The sequence below is a fragment of the Apus apus genome, chromosome 4, assembly GCF_020740795.1.
Source record: "Apus apus isolate bApuApu2 chromosome 4, bApuApu2.pri.cur, whole genome shotgun sequence".
Taxonomy (NCBI): Eukaryota; Metazoa; Chordata; class Aves; order Apodiformes; family Apodidae; genus Apus; species Apus apus.
In genome coordinates, this window is record NC_067285.1 from 39,419,777 (window position 1) to 39,446,681 (window position 26,905).

A 26,905-nucleotide genomic window follows, 5' to 3' on the forward strand; every position below is an offset into this window, starting at 1 on the left:
TGGCGTCGGCCCCCACGCCACTGAGAGAGGCCAAGCCTGAAAGGCAGCAGAAGGGGGGGGGGGGGGGGGAAGCTCAGAAGGGGGCCTGGCACCCCCCCGGCTTAGCTCCCAGGGTGAGGGAACGGCCAAGGGCCCTGCAGCTGCATCCATGGCCCCCCCCCCCCGTTCCCAGCTTTTCCCCTGGGGAGAAGGGGGAGCTGGTCCACCCTGCATCCTCCACCCACCAACGCCCCAGCTGGGGGGTCTGGGAGAGAGTGGGGCAGGTCTGAGGCTGCCTATGGGCAGCCAGCAGCTCCTTCTCCCCAGGGAGGGATCCCCAGGGATCCCCTGCTGGCTCCCACAGCCCTTTCGGGAGATCCTGGGTTTCAGGGCTGCTGGAAAACTTCCAGGAGGTGGGAAGGGAGGAGATGGCAGGGCTGCCGTTCAGCGCCCACCAGTCCTTTCCAGGGGGCCGGTCCTAAACCCCCCCCGTGGCAACATCCCATCTCCGATGGGATGCCCCGTGGCAGAAGGAGGGAGGAAACAGGTCACCGGGCTGGCTGTGGCCACGGGGATGAAACCAAGGGCGGCTCAGCCCCTCTCGTCACGGTGGCAGTAACCGGATCGCTGGCATACCAGCCCTGACTCAGCAGGGCCCTGCTCCCAGCCCGGCCCTCCCCGGGGGCTCCCGCTGCTGCGGTGGCACCCAGAGGAGCCGGGACAGGTTCTGCCAAGTGAGAGCAGGGCGCTGGGTGGCTCCGACAGGCTGAGGTGGGGTTGGGGGGGATGTTTCCATCCCCAGTGGGTGCGCTTTGCAGCTGGGGTACATCGAGGCTTCCTGGAGAGTGTGTGTGTGTGTGTGTTTGGGGGGGATTTTGGGCAGCCGAGCCTGGTACCCGGTGCTTATTTCCTTCCCATCTGTTCCCTTCGTCACCCTGGCAGCGGCAGGAGGAGGGGCTGCTTGGTGTGTGGTCGTGTCCCCCCCCACCCCCATCTCCTGGCAGAGATGTTCCCAGCACCAGCGTCCCTCCTGCCTATATATAGCCACCGCCGCGCTCACGGGGTGACGGAGCTGCGAGGAGGCTGAGCCTCCTCCAGGGCTTCCCCAACAGCCCAGCATCCCCCTCAAAGTCCCGTCGGGAAGGGGACGGATCCCACCAGCCGGTCTGGCCGGGGCAGCAGGGTGGGAGCAGCCGGGCAGGAGCCAGGGGATGAGGCACGGGGCGGTTGCCCCCTGGGGAGCCAGCTGCGGGGAGGCTGACTTCACCCCCGCCGAGCCGGGCTGCATGGAAAGATCCCCACCAAGGCGAGATCTCCACCCCTTATTGCAACCAGATGCGGAGTTTTGGCATCCTCCGGGCTGGCAACCCCTCGGTGAGGACGGCCCTGGTGGCACTGCCAGCTTGGGGGGGGAAGGGGGGGGTGTGTGTGTGTCTGTGTGTGTGAACCCCCCCCCCCCCCACACACCCCGACACCCAGATCTCAGCACCCGCTCAGGTCCAGAGCAACCTCAGCTCTCCCGTGCACAGAGCCTGGCCCTGCTCTTGGAGGCTGCGGCTGGAGGTAACCCAGGGACCCCAAACACGGGGTTGTTTTGCAGCGACATCCCCCCCCCCCCCCTCCGCACCCCCCGGGAAAGCCTGAATGGCAGGAGAACAAGCACCCAGGAGCCCGACGGGCACCCCAACCACCCCCCATTTCCTCCTGCCGGCGCAGGTTTGGCAGGTTTTGCCGGGCGTTGTTGTCACCGAAGAGCCAAACCCAAACTGCTCCGGGTGGAGGAGAAGGATCCCCAAAACCCCCGGGGCTGGCACTCTCTTCTTGGGGGGGCGGGGAGGGAGGTATCACCGAGCCCAGCTGATGTTCAGCTCTACCTGTGGTTACCTCCTGCCAGCCTGGCTCAGGCAGCTGCTTCCCGCACACTTGGGAACTAACACTTGGGACACTCCTGAGGAGGTCCCGGCTCCACCTGCATCCCCCGAGGGTTGGGGGGCATTGCCGGAGGATCTGGGCATCCGTGAGCAGTGTCCCTTGGACGGGTGGTGAAAACATCCCAGCCCTGTTTCGGGCTCCAGCCGGGACACCCTTGCCCAGTGGGATTCAGGGATTCCGAGCCAGATTAGCACGGGCACGGGGAAGCACTGGGGTGGTGGGACATCCCAGGATGGGAACTGGGGGAGCAATGGAGAGGGGCAGGGAAGCACTGGGGAGCGCAGGGACAGGAAAGACACCAGGCTGGGTACAGGGGAAGGATTGAAAAGGGATTGTCTAGGGGACACAGAGGGGTTACTGGGATGGGACTGGAGAAACACGAGGCTGAGCATGGGGGGGAAGGATTTGGGATAGGATGGTTGGGGGACACAGGGAGTCAGTGGGATAGGACTGGGGGTGGGTACTGGGAGCACTGGGATGGGATGGGATAGGGTGGGATGGGGGTGGGGATACAGGGGAGCAGCGGGATGGGGATCACGTAGCACCAGCCCAGGCACTGGGGGAGCAGGGGGATGGGATGGGATAGGATGGGATGGGATGGGATGGGAGGGGATACAGGGGAGCAGTGGGATGGGATGGGGGTGGGGGGGGATACAGGGGAGCAGCGGGATGGGATGGGGGTGGGGGGGGATACAGGGGAGCAGCGGGATGGGATGGGGGGATACAGGGGAGCAGCGGGATGGGATGGGATGGGATGAGGGGATACAGGGGAGCAGCGGGATGGGATGGGATGGGATGGGGGGATACAGGGGAGCAGTGGGATGGGATGGGATGGGATGGGGGGGGATACAGGGAAGCAGCGGGATGGGGAGCAGGCAGCACCAGCCCAGGCACTGGGAGAGCAGGGGAGATGGGACCAAGGGAGGATCATCATCCTGGGACCGGGCAGCAGCGGGATGGGGCAGGGACAGCCCGGGACCGGGAGGCTTGCGGGATCAGGGGCGGGGGAGGGGTGGGGGGGTGTTTGCCCCGTGCTTACCGGAGGCGAGGGCCAGGCAGAGCAGCAGGGTACCGGGGCCTCGGGCCGGGGCCGCCGCCGCCTCCATGAGCGCTGCCTGCCCGGTGCCCGCTGCCCGGTGCCCGCTGCCCGACGGGGCGGGACCGGGGCGGCCGCTGCCGGCACCGCCGCCCGCCTTCTCCTCCTCTTTCTCCTCCTCTTTCTCCTCCTCCTCCTCCAGCTGCCCGGCTCCCACCCCGCGGCGGGACGGGGATTGCCCAGACCCACCCCCCCCCAAACCCCTCCTCCGTGGATCCCCCACCCCACGCGTGTCACCTCCCACGGGTGTGTGTGTGTCCCCTCCAGCCTGCCCGTCCTGCCAGGCGTGGAGCAATCCCTGGGTGCGGCTGGGAGGGGTGTGTTTGGGGGGGCTGCTGGCAGGGTGCAGGCAGGGAGGAGTTTTGGGGGGGCTGCTGGCAGGGTGCAGGCAGGGAGGAGGTTTGGGGGGGCTGCTGGCAGGGTGCAGGCAGGGAGGAGTTTTGGGGGGGCTGCTGGCAGGGTGCAGGCAGGGAGGAGGTTTGGGGGGGGCTGCTGGCAGGGTGCAGGCAGGGAGGAGTTTTGGGGGGGCTGCTGGCAGATTGCAGGCAGGGAGGAGGTTTGTGGGGGCTGCTGGCTGGGTGCAGGCAGGGGGTGTGTTTGGGGGGGCTGCTGGCTGGGTGCAGGCAGGGAGGGGTGTGTTTGGGGGGGCTGCTGGCTGGGTGCAGGCAGGGAGGAGGTTTGGGGGGGCTGCTGGCAGGGTGCAGGCAGGGAGGGGTGTGTTTGGGGGGGCTGCTGGCTGGGTGCAGGCAGGGAGGAGGTTTGGGGGGGGCTGCTGGCTGGGTGCAGGCAGGGAGGAGGTTTGGGGGGGTTGCTGGCTGGGTGCAGGCAGGGGGGGGTGTTTGGGGGGGCTGCTGGCTGGGGGCAGGCAGGGAGCAGGTTTGGGGGGGCTGCTGGCTGGGTGCAGGCAGGGAGGAGGTTTGGGGGGGGCTGCTGGCAGGGTGCAGGCAGGGAGGGGTGTGTTTGGGGGGGCTGCTGGCAGGGTGCAGGTGGGGAGGAGGTTTGGGGGGGCTGCTGCCTGCTCTGTGTCATTAGTAGGCATGAAATGAGCTGATGGGGAGGGGAAATGCAGGACTGGAAAGAAGGGGTGACCTCAAGCCACCCGCTGGCAGCTGCTCATGCAGGCCCTGGGGGCCACCCAGCCCTTCCATTTGGCCACCACCCGGGGGGGGGGGAACCAGCTCCTGTGGCCCTGGCTCCCCAAAAAAACCCCACCAGGTCCAGCACAGCAGCCCTTCAGCATCTCTCTGGATAAACCTGGGGATGGAAAGCATCTTCAGGGAGGTTCTGAAAGAGCTGGAGCCCCGAGGGCTGATGTCAGCAGAGGCTGAGGTTTCTGTTCTCCAGCAGGAGTGGGGAAAGGCTGGCAGCAGGTGTCTCCAAGAAGGGACCTCTTCCTGGCCACGTGTCCTCTGCTCTCACTGTCCTGGTTTGGGCCCAACACGACAACAAAGAACCAGCCCCGTGGCCACTCACCCAACTCCCCCCCTCACCCACACCCTGGGATGGGGAGGACAAACCCAACTGGAAGCTCATGGGGCCAGACAAGGACAAGGAGGGATCTTCACTGATTGAGGTCCTGGGCAAAACAGACTCAACTTGGGGAAAAATGACAATTTAATGTCACACTAATCAAACACACCCAGGACACAGACACACACAGAGCAGGGCTTGCATGTGTTACCCCCCCTCCCCCCCCTTCTTCCCACCCAAATCCCTTTGTTCCTGGTTTCTCTCCCTCCTTCCCCCCAGCAGCACAGGGGGATGGGGTTTAGAGTCAGTTCACAGGCTGGTGGGTCCTGCTGCTCCTTCCTCCTCAGGGAGAAGGATTCCTCACAGTATTCCCTGCTTCCCCACGGGGTCCCTCCCATGGCAGAGTCCTCCACCAACCTCTGCTCCACGAGTCCTTCCCACCAGGCCCGGAGCTGCTCCAGCCTGGGCTTCCCACAGAGTCACGGGGGCTTCAGGAACAGGCACCTCCCCTGGCCCGGGGGCTTCCACAGCTGCACCATCCCAGCCCACAGGCAGCAAATCCAAGTTCACCCCTCCTGGCTCCTTCAGGGAATGTTCCACCATGTTCCTCCATGGGTGCAGGGGCACAGCTGCCATCTCACCATGGGAAACTTGGGCACCTTCTTCCCCTTCCTTCTCATCCACTGTTCACCCCAGCACTGCCTCTCCCCTCTCCAGCTCAGCTCTTCTTCCTCTCTACCTACTCACTCTGCTCAGCTCTTCCCTCAGATCTCTCCTATGTTCATGGCAGAGGTTCATCTCTTGTCCCTCTGATGGCTCCTTGGCTGGTTTTGGAGCAGGAGAAGCTTCTCAGCTTCTTACAGGAGCCTCCCCTGGGGCCCTTCCCCTGCTACCAAATAACCCACCAAACCAAACCAGAGCAGTGAGTGTCACACCTTCCGTGGGGGGGACAAGGCAGATGTCACCCCCAGGTGTGGCCAGGCAGAGCTGGCCACGTCATGGTGACCCAGTGAGGCCAGGCAGAGGTGGCCATGCTGCTGAGATGAGGCAGAGGTGGCCGTGCAGAGATGGCCAGGCAGGTGTGACCCTCCTGAGGTGGCCACACAGAGGTGACTCTGCCAACGAGACCAGACAGGTGAGCAGCAGGAAGCCTTGAGGACACTCCCCTGACCACCAGATGCTCCGGGTCTCCCACAGACCAGTCCTTGGCATCCCCAGCACCCAGCTCAGGCAGAGGGTTTCCACCCAAACCCCCCAGTGGGGAGGGATGACTGTGGATGTTGTGTCCTCAAAAACCTCCTGCACGTGGAAACCTGCCAAAAAAAAAAACAAAACACCCCAAAAACCAACCCCAAACCCAAGCAGACAAAAAGCAGGGTGGGAGACCAGAGGTGGGGAGGTGATGGTGCAGTTCCCACGGGGCCAAGCTCCCTGCAGTGATCAAGAGGATTCTTTTCTCCTCCTTCCAAGCAGAGAAAAGGTTTCAAGGAGAGCTGAGGTGCCACCCAAGGTGCAGCCAGGCAGTCGGTGTCCTGGAAGCTCCAGGAACACCAGCTGACTGGGATTTTTGTGCCCTGCTGCTTCAGGCCAGGAGCCAGGATCCATCCCAGAGGAGCCCACGCAGGGAGCAGAGCCCAGTTAGAGCCAGCTGGGCCACCAAGAGGGTTTGCTGGCCCCCCCGTTTCCATGGGAGGTGAGTCAGGAGGGTTTCACCAGCAGCCAAGTGCTCCCCAGGAGGAGAAGAGGTTAAAAAAAAAACCCTGGGACTTGTGCCTCCTGCTGTGTCCCAGGTGGGGTTGGGTTCCCTGAGTTCTTCTTGGGGCCCCGGGGATGTCCTGGCAAGGTAAGAGGGAGCATTTATTCCTTGAAGGTATGTTCAGGGAGGAGCTGGTGTGGCCCTGAGGAAGGAGAGGGGTGAGGGGCAGTGCCCCAGGGCAGCCCCAGTGCTCCCCTGGTGCCACCCCCTGGGGTCAGAGACCTGCCAGGGATCCAGGAGGTCACCCCCAGGGATCTGGGGATGGAGAGGGGCCCCACTCCATGAAGTCCAACAGGCCAAGTGGAAGGTCCTACACCTGAGGCAGGGCGACCCCAAGCATGGATTAGAGGCTGGGTGGAAAATGGGTTGAGAGCAGCCCTGAGAAGGACTCCGGGGGGGGGGTGATGCTGGATGAGAAGCTCCAAGGTGATGCTGGTGCCCAGAAACCAACCCTGTCCTGGGCTGCAGCACAAGCAGCTTGGGCAGCAGGGCCAGGGAGTGTCAGACCCTGCCTGCAGAGCTGGCTCCAGCTCTGGAGCCCCCAGCACAAGGACATGGAGCTGTTGGAGCAGGTTCAGGGGAGATGATGGGAGGGCTGGAGCAGCTCTGGAGCCGGGCTGGGAGAGTTGGGGTGTTGAGCCTGGAGAGGAGAAGGCTCCAGGGAGACCTTAGAGCACCTTCCAGTGCCTGAAGGGGCTCCAGGAAAGCTGGGGAGGGGCTTGGGATGAGGGCAGGGAGGGATGGGGTGAGGGAGGGTGGATGAAAAGTGGGAGAGGGAGATGGAGGTTGGAGATGAGGAGGGAATTCTGGAGTGTGAGGGTGGTGAGATGCTGGGACAGGTTGCCCAGGGAAGCTGTGGCTGCCCCATCCCTGGCAGTGTTGAAGGGCAGGTTGGATGGGGCTTGGAGCAACCTGGAATGGTGGGAGGTGTCCCTGCCCGTGGCTGAGACTGGAAGTTCTTTAGACCATGGACAGTTTGGGTTGGATGGGAACATCTAGTGGATCACCTAGACAGTCTTCAAAGTGACTGCCCCTTCCTTGGGCATCTTCAAGGGCAGGTTGGATGGGGCTTGGAGCAGCCTGGGCCGGTGGGAGGTGTCCCTGCCCATGTAGGGGGTTGGGATGAGCTGATCTTTCCCCTCCCCGCTGGCTCCTGGGCTGGAGCTCCAGCCCCGCTGCGGGTGTCACCGCGTCCCGGGGCCGGTGTCACCGGGTTCCCGGCGTGTCCCGCCGTGTCCCGGGGCCGGTGCCGGTGCCGGCAGGTGCCGCTGTGCCCGCGCTGCGGGGACCCGGGGCGGGCCGGGCTCTGCGTCCCTCCCCGCACCATGGGTGGCTGCTGCGGCTGCTGCTGCCGCCTGCTCCTCGCCCTCCTGCTGCTGCCGGCAGGTAAAGGGACCCCTGGGGGGGTGGGTGTGGGGGGGTGGTAGCTGGGGACATCCCCCCCCTCCCCCGGTGCCGGGCTGGGAGGGATGCGGTGGGTCCCGGGCTGGGAGGGATGCGGTGGGTCCCGGGATGCGGGGAGATGGTCCCCGGCGCCGGGACAACACGGCGAGGCACTCGGAGAAGGGGTCCCCGGAGAAATGACCCCCCCTGGTCCCACTCATCTACCCCCGGTCCCACTCGCCCCCTCCCAGTCCCACTCACCCCCTCCCAGTCCCACTAACACCCCCTCCCAGTCCCACTCACCCCTTCCCAGTCCCACTCACCCCTCCCAGTCCCACTAACACCCCCTCCCAGTCCCACTCACCCCTTCCCAGTCCCACTCACCCCTCCCAGTCCCACTAACACCCCCTCCCAGTCCCACTCACCCCCTCCCAGTCCCACTCACCCCTTCCCAGTCCCACTCACCCTTCCCAGTCCCACTAACACCCCCTCCCAATCCCACTCACCCCCTCCCAATCCCACTCACCCCTTCCCAGTCCCACTCACCCCTTCCCAGTCCCACTCACCCCCTCCCAGTCCCACTCACCCCCCTCCGGTCCCACTAACACCCCCTCCCAGTCTCACTCACCCCCTCCCAGTCCCACTCACCCCTTCCCAATCCCACTCAGCCCTTCCCAGTCCCACTAACACCCCCTCCCAATCCCACTCACCCCCTTCCCAGTCCCACTCCCCCCTCTTTGCCTCCACCCCTGCCCCTCAGAGGGGTCCCCAGTGGGGTCCCTACCAGCCAGGCCACGTGGGGGGGGACACACACAACTCTGGGGACCACCAGCATCTCCTCAGGAACCCACCCCCCTTCCCCCCCCCCTCCCACCACAGCCCCTGCTTGGAAGGACCTTCCCCCTCCCTCCCCAGCCTTCAGCAGAGCCTCCTGCATTCCCAGCACCTTCCAGTTCCCCCGACCACCTCAAAGCTGGTCCTCCTCCCACACCCCAGACCCCCCCCCCCCCCCTCCCCTCAGACCCCCCCCCCCCCCCTTTTGACATCCACACCCCCCCCCCCCGCACCCCAGGAGGTGTCAGAGCAGAGGGCTCAGCCAGCACTGCCCGGTGCCAGCAGGCACAGGTTGTGTCCCCCCCCCCCCTGCCTGGGCTGGGGGGTTCACTGGGTGAACCTCACGGGGAGCTGCTCTCTCAGGAGCACCAGGCACACCCACACCTGCAGAACCTGAGGGACAGGAGGAGGAACAGCACGGGCACAGCTTCTGGTGGTCACATCTGCCTTGGCCTGGGAAGGGACCAGGCTGGGGGGAGGTCTCTGGCCCCCTGCCACCACCCCAAACCAGCCTCCTGGACCACACCAAGCTGGTTGGGAGACCCTCAGTGACCCCAGCCAGCAAAACCCCTTCCCCTTGTGAAGCAGGGACTGACAAGTTCTGGTTCCTGCGCCTTCCCAACCTCACAGGGCTGGAGTTGGACCTGTGTGTTCTGCTCCTCAGGGGTGATGGGGAGGCTGCTCGTGGGCTTCTGCCTGGCCTGGGTTTGGCCACCACCCTGGCCAGCTGCTCCAAAGCAGCCCAGCCTTTGCTGGGAGCCAGTTTTGGGGTCAGGAGGCAGGTTTTTCCCAGGCTGTTCCCACCACCATCCCTCTCCCAACCACTGGTGCCAGCAGGGCTTGGCAGACAAGCCAGGGGAGATTTCCCTGGAGGACAGTCCCACAGCCCTCAGGCTGCTTCCCAAGCAACCCCCCAAATCTTTGGGATGCTGCCTCCAGCCTTTCTCCCATTGGACAGAAGACTTCAATAACACACATCCATTGCACCTGACCCATGAGAAACACAAAAGGCACGATTCAAATCTGCTCCCAGCTCATTCTTCAGGGCTTAGTGGTGGAGAGGACATCACAGGGCAGGAGTAAAACAAGGCTGGGCTTTGCCAGCCACCTCATGAAGTCATTGCATCCCTCTCCAGCAGGTTGTTAGCCCATGATTACTCCTTACCCCGGGTGTAAAGGCAAACCTGCTCTCCTGCTCTGAGGCCTGGTTGCTGCAGGAGTTAATCATTCCCCTCTCCCAGCCCCACCAAGTTGAGGAGCAGCTCTGGCCTCTCCTCCCAGAGGATGCTCAGAAATTCCTCTGCTGAAGCCAGTTGGAGCCAGGCAAGCTCCACCCAGCAGCAGTAATTAGCAGGCAAATTCATTAGCTGGGGCGTGGTGTCACTCGGGCAGGGCTGCTGGTCATTCACAGCGTTCCTGGGAACCACCTCGGAGAGGTCCCACCTGGGAAAAGGTCTTCTCCTGGTCCAGCTGCCAGCCCAAAGTTCTGCCAGCTGATTTCTCCTGCAGGGCAGGGTGACGAAGCCCAGCAGAACATCACAACACGTGCCTGCCTGGCACGAGGTGTCAGGTGATGTATCCAAAGGGGTTTTGTTCAGGTCCAGGAGAAACAGGAAAGAGCTGGTGCTGGGGGAACTGCTGCTCTGAAGGAGGGCAAAGCTCAGGCTGAGAGAGGAGAAGCTCCCACGCCACCCAGCAGCCTCATCATACCTGGCAAGCCAAGCCACCAGGAGAGGTGACAGCCTGCCAGCACAGCCCCAGGGGACACAGCCAGCCAGGAACATGGTGGCTTCCCACCCCAGGTTGTCCAGGAGCACAGTGGCTTCCCCACCCCAGGTTGTCCAGGAACATGGTGGCTTCCCACCCCAGGTTGTCCAGGAACACAGTGGCTTCCCCACCCCAGGTTGTCCAGGAACACAGAGCCTTCCCCCCCAGGTTGTCCAGGAGCACAGTGGCTTTCCACCCCAGGTTGTCCAGGAGCACAGTAGCTTTCCACCCCAGGTTGTCCAGGAAGACAGTGGCTTCCCACCCCATGTTGTCCAGGAAGACAGTGGCTTCCCACCCCAGGTTGTCCAGGAAGACAGTGGCTTCCCCCCCCAGATTGTCCAGGAGCACAGTAGCTTTCCACCCCAGGCTGTCCAGGAGCACAGTGGCTTTCCACCCCAGATTGTCCAGGAGCACAGTGGCTTTCCACCCCAGGTTGTCCAGGAGCACAGTAGCTTTCCACCCCAGGTTGTCCAGGAAGACAGTGGCTTCCCACCCCATGTTGTCCAGGAAGACAGTGGCTTCCCACCCCAGGTTGTCCAGGAAGACAGTGGCTTCCCCCCCCAGATTGTCCAGGAGCACAGTAGCTTTCCACCCCAGGTTGTCCAGGAATATGGTGGCTTTCCACTCCAGGTTGTCCAGGAATATGGTGGCTTCCCACCCCAGATTGTCCAGGAATATGGTGGCTTCCCACCCCAGGTTGTCCAGGAGCACAGTGGCTTCCCACCCCAGGTTGTCCAGGAGCACAGTAGCTTTCCATCCCAGGTTGTCCAGGAGCACAGTGCCTTCCCCCCCCAGGTTGTCCAGGAGCACAGTGGCTTTCCACCCCAGATTGTCCAGGAATATGGTGGCTTCCCACCCCAGGTTGTCCAGGAACATGGTGGCTTCCCACCCCAGGTTGTCCAGGAGCACAGTGGCTTCCCACCCCAGGTTGTCCAGGAACACGGTGGCTTCCCACCCCAGGTTGTCCAGGAAGACAGTGGCTTCCCACCCCAGGTTGTCCAGGAGCACAGTGGCTTCCCACCCCAGGTTGTCCAGGAATATGGTGGCTTTCCACCCCAAGGCTGTCCAGGAACACAGTGGTTTTCCATCCCAGGTTGTCCAGGAACATGGTGGCTTCCCACCCCAAGGCTGTCCAGGAGCACAGTGGCTTCCCACCCCAGGTTGTCCAGGAATATGGTGGTTTCCCACCCCAGGTTGTCCAGGAGCACAGTAGCTTTCCATCCCATGTTGTCCAGGAACACAGTGGCTTCCCCCCCCAGGTTGTCCAGGAGCACAGTAGCTTTCCATCCCAGGTTGTCCAGGAGCACAGTGGCTTTCCCACCCCAGGTTGTCCAGGAACACGGTGGCTTTCCCATCCCAGGTTGTCCAGGAAGACAGTGGCTTTCCACCCCAGGTTGTCCAGGAGCACAGTAGCTTTCCATCCCATGTTGTCCAGGAACACAGTGGCTTCCCCCCCCATGTTGTCCAGGAGCACAGTGGCTTCCCACCCCAGATTGTCCAGGAAGACTGTGGCTTTCCATCCCAGATTGTCCAGGAAGACAGTGGCTTCTCACCCCAGGTTGTCCAGGAATATGGTGGCTTTCCCACCCCAGGTCCTCATCAGACACCTCTGGCTGCCCGGGTTGACCAGCAGCCACAGGTTGCTCGGTCACCCTCAGAAAGGAAGAAGAAGAATCCCCTAAATGCTCCTTTTCTGCTCGAATTTCAACTTTGGGGCCAAAAGCTCCATCAGTTGGAAAAACCCAGCGAGCCTCAGTCCAGGTTTGCACCGCGTGGAGGGTGGTGGAGCCACCCAAAGCTGCTGTGAAGGGTGGGTTTGGAGATGGAGGGCAGCTGGTTGGCCCAAGAAGGAGGACACCCAACCCCAGGCCAGGAAGGAGGTGGCCACGGGGACCATTTCTTTTCCAAGCTGGCATGATGTGTTAGCTGGGGAGGGCAGAGACTGCAGGAGAGGGAAGGTGTCCACCTGGTTCCTCAAGAGCAGCAGGACAGCTCTCCTCGAGGTTGGACGTGGGTGGCAGAGTGAGCCAAGGCTCTGTCTCGGCTTCTTCCTCCCGTGCAGCAGGTTGGAGAAGAGCAGCTGCTGCTCCCTAGCCAGCCCATAACCCACCACCCAGTGAAGACCTTGCTTGGAGCCCCTCTTTGCCAGCTTGTCCCCAGGTGCGTTTGGCCACGGGGATCCTGCTCTTGCCTGCTGCAAGGCCGAGCATCTACAGGAGCTCTTCTTCCAGCCTCTCCATCCAGGGAGACAGATGCTGATGGGTCACCAGGGAGCTGCATCCTCCAGGAGAGGCCCTGCCAAGAGAGATCCTATGGGGTGTGTCCCCTGTTTGGGCCAGGAACGGGGCATCTGGGTGGTGAGGGAGACATGGAGACAGCCCAGCTTCTCTCAGCTGCAGGAAGCTTCAGGCTTTGGAACAGTTCCACCTAAAGCACTTAAGGACCATGAAAGCTGAGCAGGCAAGGAGGCAGCTCAGCTTGCCAGGAAACCACAGCAACTGCAGCTTTGTTGGATCTGGTGGCCTTGGCTTCTCCACCACGGTCATTTCAGAGCTTTGCCTTTTAGCTGTTGGTGCTGCTGGGCCCTGCTTGTCTCCCCTGGGTCCTTCCTCTTCTCACAGCTGCTTTTGTACCATCACCACCACCAACCTGACACCAAGAAGGGGACACAGCAGGAGGTGGGCAGGCAGCAAAGGGCCAGCCCATCATCCAGCTCCTGCTGCTGCTGCTACCAGGGTTACAGGGCACTAGGAAGCAGGTGGAGCTCCTGGAGAGGGTCCAGAGGAGGCCACGAAGATGATCTGAGGGCTGGAGCAGCTCTGCTCTGGAGACAGGCTGGGAGAGTTGGGGTGTTCAGCCTGGAGAGAAGGCTCCAGGGAGACCTTAGAGCACCTTCCAGTGCCTGAAGGGGCTCCAGGAAAGCTGGGGAGGGGCTTGGGACAAGGGCAGGGAGGGAGAGGACAAGGGGGATGGATTAAAGCTGGAAGAGGGAGATTGAGGTTGGACATGAGGAGGGAATTCTGGAGTGTGAGGGTGGTGAGAGCCTGGGCTAGGTTGCCCAGGGAAGCTGTGGCTGCCCCATCCCTGGCAGTGTTGAAGGGCAGGTTGGATGGGGCTTGGAGCAGCCTGGGCTGCTGGGAGGTGTCCCTGCCCATGGCAGGGGGGTTGGATCTAAATGACCTTGAAGGTCCCTCCCAACCCAAACCATTCCATGAAGGCTTGCTCCAGACACAAAGAGCCACCACATCCCCACCAGCTGCCATTCCCCAGGCCCAGCCTGGCTGCTGCTGCTGCTCCTCCTGAGCTGGGATGGAAACCTGGAGCTGCTCCCTCATCCCTGCATCCACCCTCCTCATTCCTGGGGAAGAACAAGGCAGGGCTCTGCAGCAGTGCCCTGGGGGGGGGGGGGGCGGGGGAAAGCAGGAACACAAGCTCCAAACCCAACCCAACCAGCCCATCACCCTTCTTCCTCATCTTGTGCTACCTCCAGATCCCTCAGACCTTTGTTTACCACAGGTGGGGCCTTCTGAGCAGAGAAGGGGTGGGGGGGGGGTGGGGGAAGATGAGGAACACCAAAGCCCAAATGACATGGTGACAGGGAAGGTGAGGCAGCCCAGGGCAGCCTGAAAGGCAAGTTGAACCTGAAGCAAACAACCAGTTTGGGTCATTTCTGGCCATCACCAAGGAGGCCCTCAAGAAGTGGGTGCCACCAGTTCTGCAGCTGAGCAGCAGCACGATGGAAGTCCCCCCTGAAGATGTGCCAGGGGGGAAGGGAACTGCACAAAACCAGCAGAGGGGAGAGGAAATCCCAACCACAGAAGCCAAAAGCCCAAGCCCAGCAGCTCATGAGGAGCATCTTGAAGCATCAGTTGTTTTACTGCTCTGCATCAGTCCACAAACTAATGGACCGAGACCTGGTGCAGGACAAGCCAGAGTGGCTCTGTCCTCATTCACTCAGAGAGGACCAGCACAACTTTGGACCTGCAGGAGGTCCAGAAAGCTTGTGAGCCACCCAGCACATCCCCCAGAGCAAGACACACACCCCAGGAATGCTGGGGTCCAGCTGTTCCTCTGGAAGAAGACCTCCCCCTGGCAAGACCTCACCACGATTCCCATCCCTTAATAACTACTCATCACACTTTGCCTGCCATCTTCTCAAGCCTGGCCAAGAAGGAGACACAGCTCCAGCTTTTCTGTTGGAGCCCCTAATTGTGCTAATTGCCCCTCATGGCCCTGGTGAGCCTCACCTGGGACCCCCCCACCCACCCTCAGTCCATTGGGCCAGGGCTTCTAGATAAGCTCAGGGTCCTACTTCATGTCTGAGCTCTGTGGTGGGTTCTTCTGTCCCCAGGAGGAGGTGTTTTCTTTAGGGTTTCTCCTCTGGTGGTGTCTGATGTTGGTTTGGGCTGATGTTTCCATCCTTTTGCTTCCAAGCTTGGTGTGTTTTGTTCTTTTGGGGCAGTCCCAGCACCCTCATCTGCTTGGGCTTCACCTTGCGGGCCTGTCGTGAGGTGGTTCTGGGTTTCTCCTGCCCCAAGGAGACCCAGAAAGTTGGATGTGTTCCTCAAGACCAGGTTTTGAGCTGGTGCAGGGTCTCCTGGAGGTGCCCAGCAGAACCCCCTCCCTCCTTGTGGTGGCTTGTTCTCCATCTCTCACGTCTCCTTTGGGAGGTGGGGTTGGCTTTGTTGTGGAAGCAGAGCCAGGAAAAGCTCCTGAGAAAGGAATCCTGAGATGCCAGGGAAGCTGTCTTCCCCCTGGGCTGCTCCAGGAGCATCAACCTGCTTGCAGCTGGGGTGGCTGAGCTGATTCAGGCTGAGCTGCATGTGGGTCAGGTCATGTGGACCTGCTGGTGGTTGCATCAGATGTGATGAGTCACGAAGCTCTAAAAGCTCCAGCTCTGCCTTATCAGTGGGGGCTTGTTTGCTGCTCCAGCTGGTGCTGCTCTCTTGGTTTGGTTTGTTTTGTTTTTTCCCTGCTGCCAGAAGGATCTCAAAGCTTTCTGCTGGAGAAGGGCCTTGGCTGAGAGGTCACCAGCCTGGCTCAGGTCGGCTGCTTCCCGAGCAGAAGGTGGGAAGTGCTCAGTTCCTGCCAGGCTGGGACCTTCACCCTTGGGTAGAAAAGCTGGGGGACCAGAAGAAGGGAGAAGGCAGGTGGTTCACTCCTTGGGTTGGGACAATGTTCCTGGAGAGCAAGGAGCTTGATCTCCAAGGAGCTGGCCTTTCCTTTCCTTGGCCAGGAGGACAAGTGGGGGGGGAGGAAAAGACCTTTGGGAGCTCCTGGGAGGTGATGCTGCTGCTCCTGGGGGGCTCCTGGTGCCTCTGCTCCCAGCTGGGTGCTCAGCAGCCCCGAGGGTGAGTGGGTGGGTGAGTTCCTCAGGGCTGAGCTGGGCTTGGGTGTTTCTTGAGAGCTGCCCTCCCCTCTGACAGCCCTTCTCTGGTGGGTTTCTGGAAGGCACAGGATGCCGAGCAGCTCTCCGTGGGGGCTATGCCCCTTTTCCCAGGGGGGCTGCACTGCTCCCAGCTGCAGCTCCGACCCACCAGCTGTTGGAGGAACAAGGAAACCTTCACCTTGGCCCTTCTTTTTCCCTCTGGGTGTGCTGGAGGAGGACGGGGCTTGCAGATCAGCTGGGTGCTCCTCTGGCCACCCAGAGGAGCCACCTGGGGACAGGCTGAGCTGGTGCTGTAGTGTGAGGAGCCAGCAGCCAAGAGGGTCCTCAGCCAGGTCCTTGGTGTCCCCTTTTGCCCTGACCTGGCTCAGAAGCAGCCTGCAGGGCTTCTGGGATCCTAGCTGGGCTCCTCACGTGGCTCGTGGGCGAGGAGGTGACCTGCTGTGGGGTGATGGTTAAACCCTGGGGCAGGTGTTGGCTCCCAGCTGACCCCCTGGAGGGGGCAGCTTGGTGGGGCAGGAGGTTGGCAGGGGCTCTGTCAGCAGAGGTTTCTGCAGCACCCCTGAGCTGGAAGCCAAAGCTTGGCTGGTGGGGTGATGACCAAGCAGGAGCAGAGGGAGCCTGAGCTGAGCAGTGTGGCCCTGCTTGCTCTCCTGGGAGATGTCCCTGTTGCTCGTGACCTGCTTGGCTGGGAGGGCTGAGCCAGGCCCTCTCCCTGCCTCCAGCTTTGGCTCAGCCTCTGGATTTAGTCCCCTGGGATGTCAGCAGGAATGTCCTGACTCATCCTGCCTGGCAGCATCGCCAGCTTCTCAAAGGTCCTGCTGGCTTTGCCTCCCGACCTGAAGCAGGACAGGAGAGCTCTCCTAACCCAAGGGAACATGGTGGGGCTTGGTGTGAGGTGGGAAGCTGCCTGTGGCCAAGAGAGGCTGGAAACACCTACCTCTACAAGCAGGTAATAGGTTTCCAAGGTGCTCCCACCCTGGGAAGGTCCTGCTGTGCTTGGGGGGGGGGGGGGGGGGAGGCTGTGAGCCCCAGAGTGCCTGACCTGCTGGAGAAGCCCCACATCTGCAGTGCCAAGGTGGGATGGAGACAGGATCACTCCCCAGAAATGCAGGTAGAGGTGTTGGATCCCCCAGCTGAAGATCACCACGGGTGTGGAAAGCCAGCCAGGTGGCTTGCCTGGTCACCAGGCCCCATCCACCTTGTCCTCCATCTCCTCTCCTGTCTTCTGTGCTCCAGGATGGGTGAAAGCTCAGAGGCATCTCCAGGTGCTTGTCTCTGACAGAAGAGCATCCGTGGTCTCAATCCCACCTCCCAGCCCCTCTTGCTTGGGAATTGGGGTCCACGACAGGGGTGTCTACAGGACCAGGAGGAAAAAAAAAAATGGGGGTCAAAGCTGCCAGGGGCGTGTGCTGCTCAATGTCTTGGGCTCTGGTAGAAGCCACGTCCCAGAGTTGGCTTTAGATCCCTGGCCAAGTGTGTGGTTGGGGTTTCTAGGCAGAAAATGCCCTCATGGAAGGTGTCCTCCATGCCTGGGAGCTGGAGGTCTGTAGCTGAGATGTCCCTTCTGCTGTTCTCCAGGGAGGGTCTGCAGGTTGAGTGCTGGACCACCTGCACTGGTGGCTGGGAAGACCCAGAGCCATAGAATCATGGGATGGGTTTGGGTCGGAAGGGACCTCAAAGATCATCCAGTCCCAACCCCCTGCATGGGCAGGGACACCTCCCACCAGCCCAGGCTGCTCCAAGCCCCATCCAACCTGCCCTTCAACACTGCCAGGGATGGGGCAGCCACAGCTTCCCTGGGCAACCTGTCCCAGCATCTTACCACCCTCACACTCCAGAATTTCCTCCTCATGTCTCACCTCAATCTCCCTCTTCCAGTTTTCATCCCTCCCCCTCATCCCATCCCTCCCTGCCCTTGTCCCAAGTCCCTCCCCAGCTTTCCTGGAGTCCCTTCAGGCCCTGGAAGGTGCTCTCAGGTCTCCCTGGAGCCTTCTCTTCTCCAGGCTGAACACCCCAACATCTCCCAGCCTGGCTCCATGAGCAGAGCTGCTTCACACCCCACTGTGTCTGGGGCAGCCAGAGTCACTTGGTGGGTCACCAGCAGCTCTGCTCCATCTCAGAGACATCTCTGGGCCAAGCTGGGTCCCTTCTTGCTTCCTTGGGTGGCTTTTCAGTTAGACTTGGGGGGGGATGGTTGATGACACCTCCTTGGGGAGCGCCTTGGTGAGGAGGAGAAGAGCCTGGTGGTGCCCACCAGCAATGACCTGCAAGCTCCTGCTGGTGGAGAGCTACCATGGGGCTTGTCTTCACTCTCACTGCTTTTGTTGCTCACCAAGCTCCTGTCCCTGGAGCTGAGGTGGGACCTGGGCTCCAGGTTTCCCACCAACCAGCATTTTTGGGGTGTTGTTTTGCTCCTCTGTGCTCAACCAAAGGGCTTCATTGTGGCTCCTTCTTCAGGAGGTGCTGGTGGAGCAACCTCTGGCCTTCCCCAGTGCTGGGCTTGGGATGCTCTGGGGGGTGTCAGTAAGTGAAAACATGGGAATGAAGTTCCCCCCCCGCCCCAAGTGTCACTTGGTCTTGGCGTGTCCTCCCTCTTGCCTCGTGGTGCCAAGGGAGCTGCTGGTGCTGGCCCAGTTTAGCCCTGGAGAGCAGGAAGATGGGGTGGGAGCAGAGCCCCAGCTGGTGGGAACGGGGGGGGGGGGGGGGGGGGGGGGGGGAAGGATGGCTCCTCTTGGAGCTGGGGAAAGGGAGGAGGAGGAATGAAGGCACCAGGAAAGGAGGGGAGGAGACAGAGGCTGGTGTCACCATCCCCTGGTGGCTGCCGAGGAGGAGCTTGATCCTGAGGAGGAGCTTGGATCCTGTGGGCAGGAGGTGCTGGGAAGCTGGTGGGGGACCCCAGCCTTGGGGAGAAGCAGTGCTGGGCCACCTGGTCTGGTTTGAACCTCCCCTCTCTCTCTCTCCTTTCTCTTTGAGGTGGTTCTCAGCAGGTTCAAAGCAACAAACTCCTCCTCCTCCTCCAGCTTCCTTCCCAAACCCTTTGGTGTTCCCCAGGTTCCTGCAAAGGTTTCCCTGGGGTCACCTCTCCCTCCTCTCCCTCCTAGGCCTGGGCAACGGTGTCACAGCAGTGTCCCTCACCCCCACCAGCCCCCCTTTCTCCTCGGAGGGGACAGCAGCAGGACCCAGCTCCAGAGATGCCCCCAGCACAGGACCTGCTGGAGGTGATGAGATGCCAGCACAGGGGGGTGGCCACAACGGCACCAGGGCAGAGCCACTGTCCCCTGCTCCTGCCACTTCCACCCCTCTGGCCACCACCACAGATGACACTCCACCTCTAGCCTTCAAGCCCAGCTTGGTGCCACCAACCATGGAGCCAGCAGATCCGGGGGCAGCTCCCAGCCCCACAGCTCCCCCTGCATCCTCCAGCCCCACAGCTCCCCCTGCATCCTCCAGCCCCACCGGTGACCTGCACTCATCCCCTGGGATGGCTCTGTCCCCACCACCTCTCCTCCTGAGCCCGGCCACCACCACCCAGCCACCCAGCAAGGATGTCCCTTCCCTGGGGACACTGCCCGTGGCCCCAAGCCTGGCTCTGGAGCCAACGTCCCCCCCAGTGACTGTGCTGAGTCCCACTGCAGCTGGGGCCATGGCCACTGGCAAAACCACCCTCCCCACGGGTGTCACCATGGAAGAGGTCCCACGAGCCCTGAGTGCAGGTGAGCACCTCCCTACACATACCTCGGGTGTCGAGGGCATCTGAAGAAGGGTCTTGAGAAGAGTTTTAGCATCTCAGGAAGCTCCAGGAGAACATTTTTATTGGGGGGGAGGGGTCTTAGGAACGTCCAGGAGGAGATGTTGGTGGGTCTTCGAGTTTGGGGTGTGGGTGGGAGAAGGTCTGGAGGTACCTTGGGGTGGGGGGTTGGGTTCTGTGGAGATCTAAGGTGGGTCTTGGGGTCCTTTGGGGGTCTTGGACAAGCATTTTTGGGGGGCTTCAGAGGTTTTGGGGGTCCTCCAATGTGGTTTGGAGGTGTGGAAGAAGGTCTGGAGGCTCCTGGAAGTTTTGGGGTGCTCTTGGGTGCTGGATAGGTGCAGCTATAATGTCCATCTCAAGGTGCTTAGACAGGAGGGGCAGCCCCTCCAGGTTGGAAGGGAAGAGGTGCTCAACCATCAGAGAGCTTTCCTGGAGAAGCCTGTGGCCTCTGCTCCACTGGAGGAGACCAAGTCAGGAGATACCAAACCTCAGTTGCCCAGAAGTGTGAATCAAGTCCTGAATTCCAAGTTTTGACCCCAGTCAATGGGTGCAGCCCGAGTTGGGCTGGTCTCAGCTTATCTTCTCCCTCCTGGAGACCTCCTTGAGCTTCCACGTGTCCTCTTCTCCAACCTCAGAGACCTTCCAAGCGCTTCCTGAGGCCAGGAAAAGGGAGGAATCTGGAGCATTGTCCAGCTTGAGACGCTCCCTGGTGCTGGGAGGAGCATCCAGGAGCATCATCCCTACGCTCCTCGGAGCTCAGCTGTGGTGTTTTTTTTGGCCCAAATCCACCTGCTCTGGGGGGAGTCACGGCCAAAAAAATAAGACTGGGGGGGGGGATGTTTGGTGGGGAGGGGGATGGGTGGGCTGAGCCCTTTCTGATGGACCCTCCCTCCCCAGGGAGCATCGTGGCCATCACCGTGACCGTCATCGTGGCTGTGGTGCTGGTGCTCACCGTGGCCACCTACCTCAAGATCAGGTGAGGTTGGGTTGGGTTTTTTTTTGGGGGGTGAGGCCTCTTGCATTTGAAGGGCAAAGCCCTTGGGATGTGCAGTGAAACCCCCCCACCCCAACTGAGCCAACCAAGGTGACACTTGGGGGGGGTTGTCTTCTCCTGGCAGGCACTCCTCCTACGGCCGCCTGCTGGATGACCACGACCAGGGCTCCTGGGGCAACTACAACAACCCCCTCTACGATGACTCCTAGCAGGGAGGAAGCCAAAACCCCACAAAAACCTCCAGGAATGAAAGCCCTGAACTTAGAACTTCCTTCTGGAGCTGAACATCTGCTGGGGAGGAGATGGACAAGCAGGGGCAACCCCCGGGGAGAGGACACCAAGAGGATGGAGGTTCATGGCTCTGTTCTCCTGCAGAGGTTCCTGTGCAGAAGCTCTTGGCTTCATTTTGATTTATTATTCTGATTATTTTCCCCACTCCTCCCAATAAATTGTTGCTTTTTTTTTTTTCTCTCTCCCAAACACGGCCTGGGAGAAGGTGACTGACCCACCTGAGCTCTCCTGGGCAGAGAGGTGGCCCGTGTCACCTGCTTGCTCTGGAGCTTTGGTGTCAATCCTTGGAGGAGGAGAAAAACCAAACCCCAACGGGTTTGGCTGCTAAAAGACAAGCAGGTGGTTTTTAAACTCCCTGGTTTGTAGGTTCAACTGCTGGTGTGCAAAGCTGGGGGGGGGGGGTGGGGGTGGTGGTGGCAGGGCTGGTTTGGGGAGGGGGTGTCCACCCCAAACCTGCACCTCCTTGCTTGGTTGCTTCCATCTTGAGCTTAATCCCACCCCCCCCTTGGCAGTGAAAAGCAACGTGAAGAAACGGTCACTGAAGGATGCTGTGAGTGTTTGGGGGGGAACCCAGAGCTGCTCCCCATCACCTGGGGGTGGTGGGGCAGTCCCTACAGCTCCTCAGCAAGGTGGGGCACACCTGAGCTTTCTCCAGGGGTTTTTGGAGAAGGCAGGAGCACCTCATGGGTCTGGGGAGAGCTGCACCTGCTGGCAGCATTTCCTGTCCCTGCTCCTAAGGAGGGACTTGTCTGGTGTGAGGTTCTTCAGGGGTTTTTTTCCTCCAAGGTACCACTTGGCTGAAGCTGAAGTCCTGGAGCAGCAGAATCTTTGCTGCTGTAGGGAGGGCAACCAACAGGGAGCTGCTGTGAGCAGATCATGGAACCACAGGTTAGTTTGGGTGGGAAGGGACCTTCAAGGTCATCTAGATCCAACCCCCCTGCACAGGCAGGGACACCTCCCACCAGCCCAGGTTGCTCCAAGCCCCATCCAACCTGGCCTTGGACATTTCCAGGGATGGGGCAGCCACAGCTTCCCTGGGCAACCTGGGCCAGGCTCTCACCACCCTCACAGCCAAGAATTTCCTCCTCATGTCTCACCTCAACCTCCCTCTTCCAGTTTTCATCCATCCCCCCTTGTCCTCTCCCTCCCTGCCCTTGTCCCAAGCCCCTCCCCAGCTTTCCTGGAGCCCCTTCAGGCCCTGGAAGGTGCTCTAAGGTCTCCCTGGAGCCTTCTCTTCTCCAGGCTGAACACCCCAGCTCTCCCAGCCTGTCTCCAGAGCAGAGCTGCTCCAGCCCTCCCATCATCTCCCCTGAACTTGCTCCAACAGCTCCATGTCCTTGTGTTGGGGGCTCCAGAGCTGGAGCCAGCTCTGCAGGCAGGGTCTGACACTCCCTGGCCCTGCTGCCCAAGCTGCTTGTGCTGCAACCCAGGACACAATTGCCCCTCTGGGCTCCAGCCCTCACTGGTGGCTCATGTCGAGCTTCTCATCTCCTCCCACCCCCAAGTCCTTCTCCTCAGGGCTGCTCTCCAGCCATTCTCCCCCCAGCCTCAATTTGTGCCTGGGGTTGCACCAACCCAGGTGCAGGACCTTGCACTGGACCTTGTTGAGCTTCATGAGGTTGGCATGAGCCCACCTCCAGCCTGTCAAGGTCCCTCTGGATGGATCCCTTCCCTCCAGTGTGTCTGCTCTGGTGAGACCCCACCTGCAGAGCTGGCTCCAGTTCTGGAGCCCCCAACAAAAGGACATGGGGCTCATGGAGGGTCCAGAGGAGGCCACGGAGATGATGGGAGGGCTGGAGCAGCTCTGCTCTGGAGACAGGCTGGGAGAGTTGGGGTGTTCAGCCTGGAGAAGAGAAGGCTCCAGGGAGACCTTAGAGCACCTTCCAGGGCCTGAAGGGGCTCCAGGAAAGCTGGGGAGGGGCTTGGGACAAGGGCAGGGAGGGAGAGGACAAGGGGGAAGGGATGAAAACTGGAAGAGGGAGGTTGAGGTTGGACATGAGGAGGGAATTCTGGAGTGTGAGGGTGGTGAGACCCTGGCCCAGGTTGCCCAGGGAAGCTGTGGCTGCCCCATCCCTGGCAGTGTTGAAGGGCAGGTTGGATGGGGCTTGGAGCAGCCTGGGCTGGTGGGAGGTGTCCCTGCCCAAGCAGGGGGGTTGGGATGAGATTATGGGGGACCATCCCTGGTGTCCTCCTTTCACTCCCCAACGTGGTGTAAGCAGCAAGGCAGCTTCACTGCCCTGCCTAAAAAGAAAGGCAGGAAAGGATGGACATCCCACCTCCTGACACACCTCAAGCTAAGTTCCAGTGGCTGCTGGATCTGGGGGCTCCAGGGGTGCCAGGAGAAGGGGGGGCTGCTGGCAGAAGGATGCTGCACAGGCATCTCCAACACGGGGCAGGGGGAGCTGGTGCTGGGGCCACACCAGAGGGTTCTTCTGGGTGACCCCACCACGTAGACATGATGTATGGAGGGGCTGACACACCAGCAAGGCTGTGAGCTGGACAGGGAGACCCCTCATGAGGTTCCACAAGGGGAAATGTAGAGAGAGAGCATCATCTGGGGAGGAACATCCCCAGGGATCAGTAGAGGTTGGGGGCTGAGCTGCTGGAGAGCAGCTCTGGGGAAAAAAAAAAGGACCTCAGGTTTCTGGTGGACAACCATGAGCCAACAACGTGCCCTTGTGGCCAAGAAGGCCAAGGGGCTCCTGGGGGACATGAGGAAGAGTGTGGCTGGGTCAGGGGGGGGTTCTCCTGCTCCTCCTCCTCTGCTTCACCCTGGTGAGGCCACATCTGGAGAACTGCATCCTGGCCTGGGCTCCCCAGTTCAAGGACAAGGAGCTGCTGGAGAGAGTCCAGTACAGGGACACTGAGATGCTGAAGGAACTGGAGCATCTGCCTGTGAGGAGAGGCTGGGAGAGCTGGGGCTGCTCAGCTGAGAGAAAAGGAGGCTGAGGGGGGAGCTCATCAGTGCTGATCAATATCTCCAGGGGGTGGCAGGAGGATGGGCCAGACTCTGCTCAGGGGTGTCCAGGGACAGGACAAGGGGCAATGGGCACAAACTGGTGCACAGGAGGTTGAACCTGAATCTGAGAAAACACTTCATCCCTCTGAGGGGACCAGAGCACTGGAACAGGCTGCCCAGGGAGGTTGTGGAGTCTCCATCCCTGGAGACATCCCCACCCAGCCTGGACATGTTCCTGTGGGATCTGCTCTGGGGGATCCTGCTCCAGCAGAGGGGTTGGACTGGGTGATCTCCAGAGGTCCCTTCTAACCCCCACCAGTCTGTGACACACGTAATTTATTGATAAGGTGACCTGCTGAAGGTGTTTGTGCCACCCTGTGCCACCAAGGCCTTCAAAAGCAGCAGATGGACCATCCACCTGGGGAGAAAAAGCACTTGATTCTGGGAGGTGGTGCCGTCCAAGGGGAGGATGTCCTTGTTCCAACACCTCTCTCCTCCTCCTACCTCAGCCCCTGGGGATTTTCTCTCCTCCCCCACCTCCCACGGTGCTGAAGAAGGGTTTAAAAAAAAAGACCCCCACGACCCCAACAAACCCACCCGGGGACGTGCCACCAAAATAAAGCTGTCTCGTTTTTCTTCCCTTTCAAAGAAAAAAACCCAAAACCCACCAACCCAACCCTTCTCTGTCACGAGTCTGGTTGATTTCCAAAAATAGCAACCTCCGAGGCTTCCCAGCTCCCCCTCTCCTTGGCTCCAGCTCCTCTCTGAGCTGTTTTCTTTCCAGAGAGCACATAGTTCACGTAGCTCCGTGAGGAACATCCCATTCCCTGGGCAGAGCAGAGCCTGGCAGCAGCACTGGGGGTGATGGGAACCCTTCTCCAAGGCCTCCTGCTTTCATCACCATCCCCAGGCTCTGGCCTCGCGACTGGTGCTTTGGTTTGTTGGTGAAGGTGCTACTGGCTCCCCCCCCAGGGGTTTCCCAGTGCCATCTTCTCAGGCTCTTGGGGGGATGAATGAAGTATTCATGACTTTGCAGAGAGAGCTCTTGGCTGCAGCTTCCAGGAGCAATAATCACGGAATGGGTTGGGTGGGAAGGGACCTTCAAGATCATCCAGTTCCAACCCCCCTGCCATGGGCAGGGACACCTCCCACCAGCCCAGGCTGCTCCAAGCCCCATCCAACCTGCCCTTCAACACTGCCAGGGATGGGGCAGCCACAGCTGCCCTGGGCAACCTGTCCCAGCATCTCACCACCCTCACAGCCAAGAATTTCCTCCTCATGTTCAATCTCAATCTCCCTCTTCCAGTTTTCATCCATCCCCATCTCATCCCATCCCTCCCTGCCCTTGTCCCAAGCCCCTCCCCAGCTTTCCTGGAGCCCCTTCAGGCACTGGAAGGTGCTCTAAGGTCTCCCTGGAGCCTTCTCTTCTCCAGGCTGAACACCCCAACTCTCCCAGCCTAGCTCCAGAGCAGAGCTGCTCCAGCCCTCCCACCATCTCCGTGGCCTCCTCTGGATTTGCTCCAACTGCTCCAATAATGCTCATTAGATGAAGTAATTACCCCCTCAGATGAGATCAGGGCACATGAAGCACTCAGCAGATCAACCCAAAGCTGAAGGCATCATCTTGTCCTTGGCACCCCACACAGCTCCAGCCTCCCAAGAGGTGACTTCCCACCAACCCCCACCCCAGAAGGACCAGACATCTCTGCATTTGCCCACTCAGCAGATGCCCCTGGATGGCTGAGCTCTGCAGAGGCCACTCCTCTTCCAAGGTCACTGCTCAAGGAAACCTTCTCCTTCAGCTCTCGTGGCTCACAGCTACCTCCAATAAAGCCACTTGGCCATCAGCCCATCCAGCTCATCTTCCTGGCTGCCAGGAGGAGATTTGTGCATTTTTATTTTTAGCCCTTTTTGGTTTGTTGTTTGTTTTGTCTTGTGGTTTTTCCCCCCCCCCCCCACTACCCCTCTGGATGGGTTGAGCCTGGGAGATGCTGCAGCTCCCAGTGGGGAAAGAGAGAAACAGACCCAGGAAAAAAAAAAAAAGGAGGGGACATCTTCTGAGCAAAACACCTTTGCCTTCTCCACCTAGACCTTCTGCTAGAAGGTCTGAAGCTCAAACTACCAGTGAGAGCCTGGGAAGGGCCCCAGCAGGGCCACTGCAGCCAGCCTGGAGCTACCTCGAGGTGAATGGGAAGTCCAAACTGGGCTAGCCAGGGCCTTCACCCCAAGGAAAGCTTGCAGGAAACCATCATTACAAGCCTCCTCAGGTGGAGATGAAGTGGCTTCAGTGGTAGCAGCCAAGAGCAGCCTCAGACACCCCACACAAGCTGAGGAGGTCTTCTGCTCCCCCTTGCCCTCGGGCACCCAAGGCAGCGTGGAGCTCTACAGGTCTAAACCTTGGGATGAAACCAGCAGCTCTGCCTGGGCCAAGGGACACAACCAAGAGCCACCAGCCCCCTGGTGGGGCTTCCCTCTTGGGTGAACAACCTCCCACGGAACGGGCTGGAACCCACCCAATATCCTACCACCTCCACCACCACCTGCCAGCATCCACAGCCAGGAGCTCCAGGTGTTCCGCTTCTTGCTCTGTTTTTGCCAACAAAGGTATTTGCAAGCACAGCCAGAAACATCAGCTGCTGAAGGCCCCACGAGTTATTTCACAGGTTTAGAAAGGTGGTGGGTTGGGGTTTTTTTCCCCCCCCCCAGAGCACCCAGACTTCTCCCACCCACCCCATCCCACCTGCTCAGCCGGGCAGCAGCCGCGCCACAGGGACCTGGACCTGCAGCTCCATCAAGCCCTGAGGGACTCCTGCCCTCAAAAGCTGTAGGAGACGAGCCAGAGGAGGAGAGGGGGGGCAGGCAGCACCCCCAGGTCCTCCTAGAGCTCTGCTCCAGCCCCCCAGACCAGAGGCAGCTCCTTGCAAAAGGCACAGGACACAGCTCAGGTGTCAAACCTGTTTCGCGGCGGCATCAAGCGACAAGTTCCCAGTGTCACAAGTGTCATGAGCTCCCCCTGGAATTCCAAGTGAAGGAGAAAAAGCAAGGAAATGGCCCCATTTCCAGCCCAGAGGAACCAGCACAGCCTGGGGCTGAGCCAGCCCTGCCTGGAGCTGCAGAGACAGATGCTCTGCTCGCCCTCCCAGTTATAAATAGCGCGGCAGGACACGACCAACCTCTCCCTCCTTGTGTTCCTTCCAGCTGGGAAGGAAGAACCAGATGGTTTCTCTGCAGCCAGGAAGGGAGAAACATCAGCTTGGGGCCTGTGAAAGCCAGGGCCCTCCTGCTGTAGGACAGGAGGTTTCTAAGC

General features: G+C 60.8%; 3 protein-coding genes across 8 annotated transcripts in view; all 3 read left to right on the forward strand.

Moving 5' to 3' along the window:
* Positions 1 to 26,905, forward strand: part of WRN (WRN RecQ like helicase) — a 128,795-nt gene that overhangs the window by 100,700 nt on the left and 1,190 nt on the right. The gene's annotated exons all lie outside the window — the stretch shown is intronic.
* PARM1 (prostate androgen-regulated mucin-like protein 1) lies at positions 7,557 to 20,828 on the forward strand. The gene is made up of 4 exons (XM_051619498.1): positions 7,557 to 7,619; positions 18,708 to 19,319; positions 20,252 to 20,330; positions 20,473 to 20,828. Exons 1-4 carry the CDS (start codon positions 7,559 to 7,561, stop codon positions 20,555 to 20,557), a joined length of 837 nt encoding a protein of 278 aa, XP_051475458.1. The 5' UTR covers positions 7,557 to 7,558; the 3' UTR covers positions 20,558 to 20,828.
* On the forward strand, positions 8,777 to 12,999 carry LOC127384693 (calcium-binding protein P-like). 6 transcript variants are annotated; one of them, XM_051619485.1, is made up of 3 exons: positions 8,777 to 10,484; positions 10,749 to 11,144; positions 11,211 to 12,999. In XM_051619485.1, the coding sequence occupies exons 1-3, from the start codon at positions 10,233 to 10,235 to the stop codon at positions 11,628 to 11,630; spliced, it is 1,068 nt and encodes a 355-aa protein (XP_051475445.1). In that variant the 5' UTR covers positions 8,777 to 10,232; the 3' UTR covers positions 11,631 to 12,999. The 6 variants fall into 6 exon arrangements, with proteins under 6 accessions (XP_051475445.1, XP_051475448.1, XP_051475444.1 ...); XM_051619488.1 differs by having other exon boundaries at positions 10,749 to 10,814; positions 11,013 to 12,999; XM_051619484.1 differs by adding an exon at positions 10,518 to 10,715 and having other exon boundaries at positions 8,777 to 10,353; positions 10,749 to 12,999.

Excerpts from the sequence above, each read along its gene's own strand:
- PARM1 (XM_051619498.1), top strand. The coding sequence starts at position 7,559 with ATGGGTGGCTGCTGCGGCTGCTGCTGCCGCCTGCTCCTCGCCCTCCTG. Across the intron at positions 7,620-18,707 it reads CCTCCTGCTGCTGCCGGCAG|GCCTGGGCAACGGTGTCACA; the intron begins GTAAAGGGACCC and ends TCTCCCTCCTAG. Across the intron at positions 20,331-20,472 it reads GCCACCTACCTCAAGATCAG|GCACTCCTCCTACGGCCGCC; the intron begins GTGAGGTTGGGT and ends TTCTCCTGGCAG.
- LOC127384693 (XM_051619483.1), top strand. The coding sequence starts at position 10,233 with ATGGTGGCTTCCCACCCCAGGTTGTCCAGGAGCACAGTGGCTTCCCCA. Across the intron at positions 10,485-10,748 it reads ACAGTGGCTTCCCACCCCAT|GTTGTCCAGGAAGACAGTGG; the intron begins GTTGTCCAGGAA and ends TTCCCACCCCAG.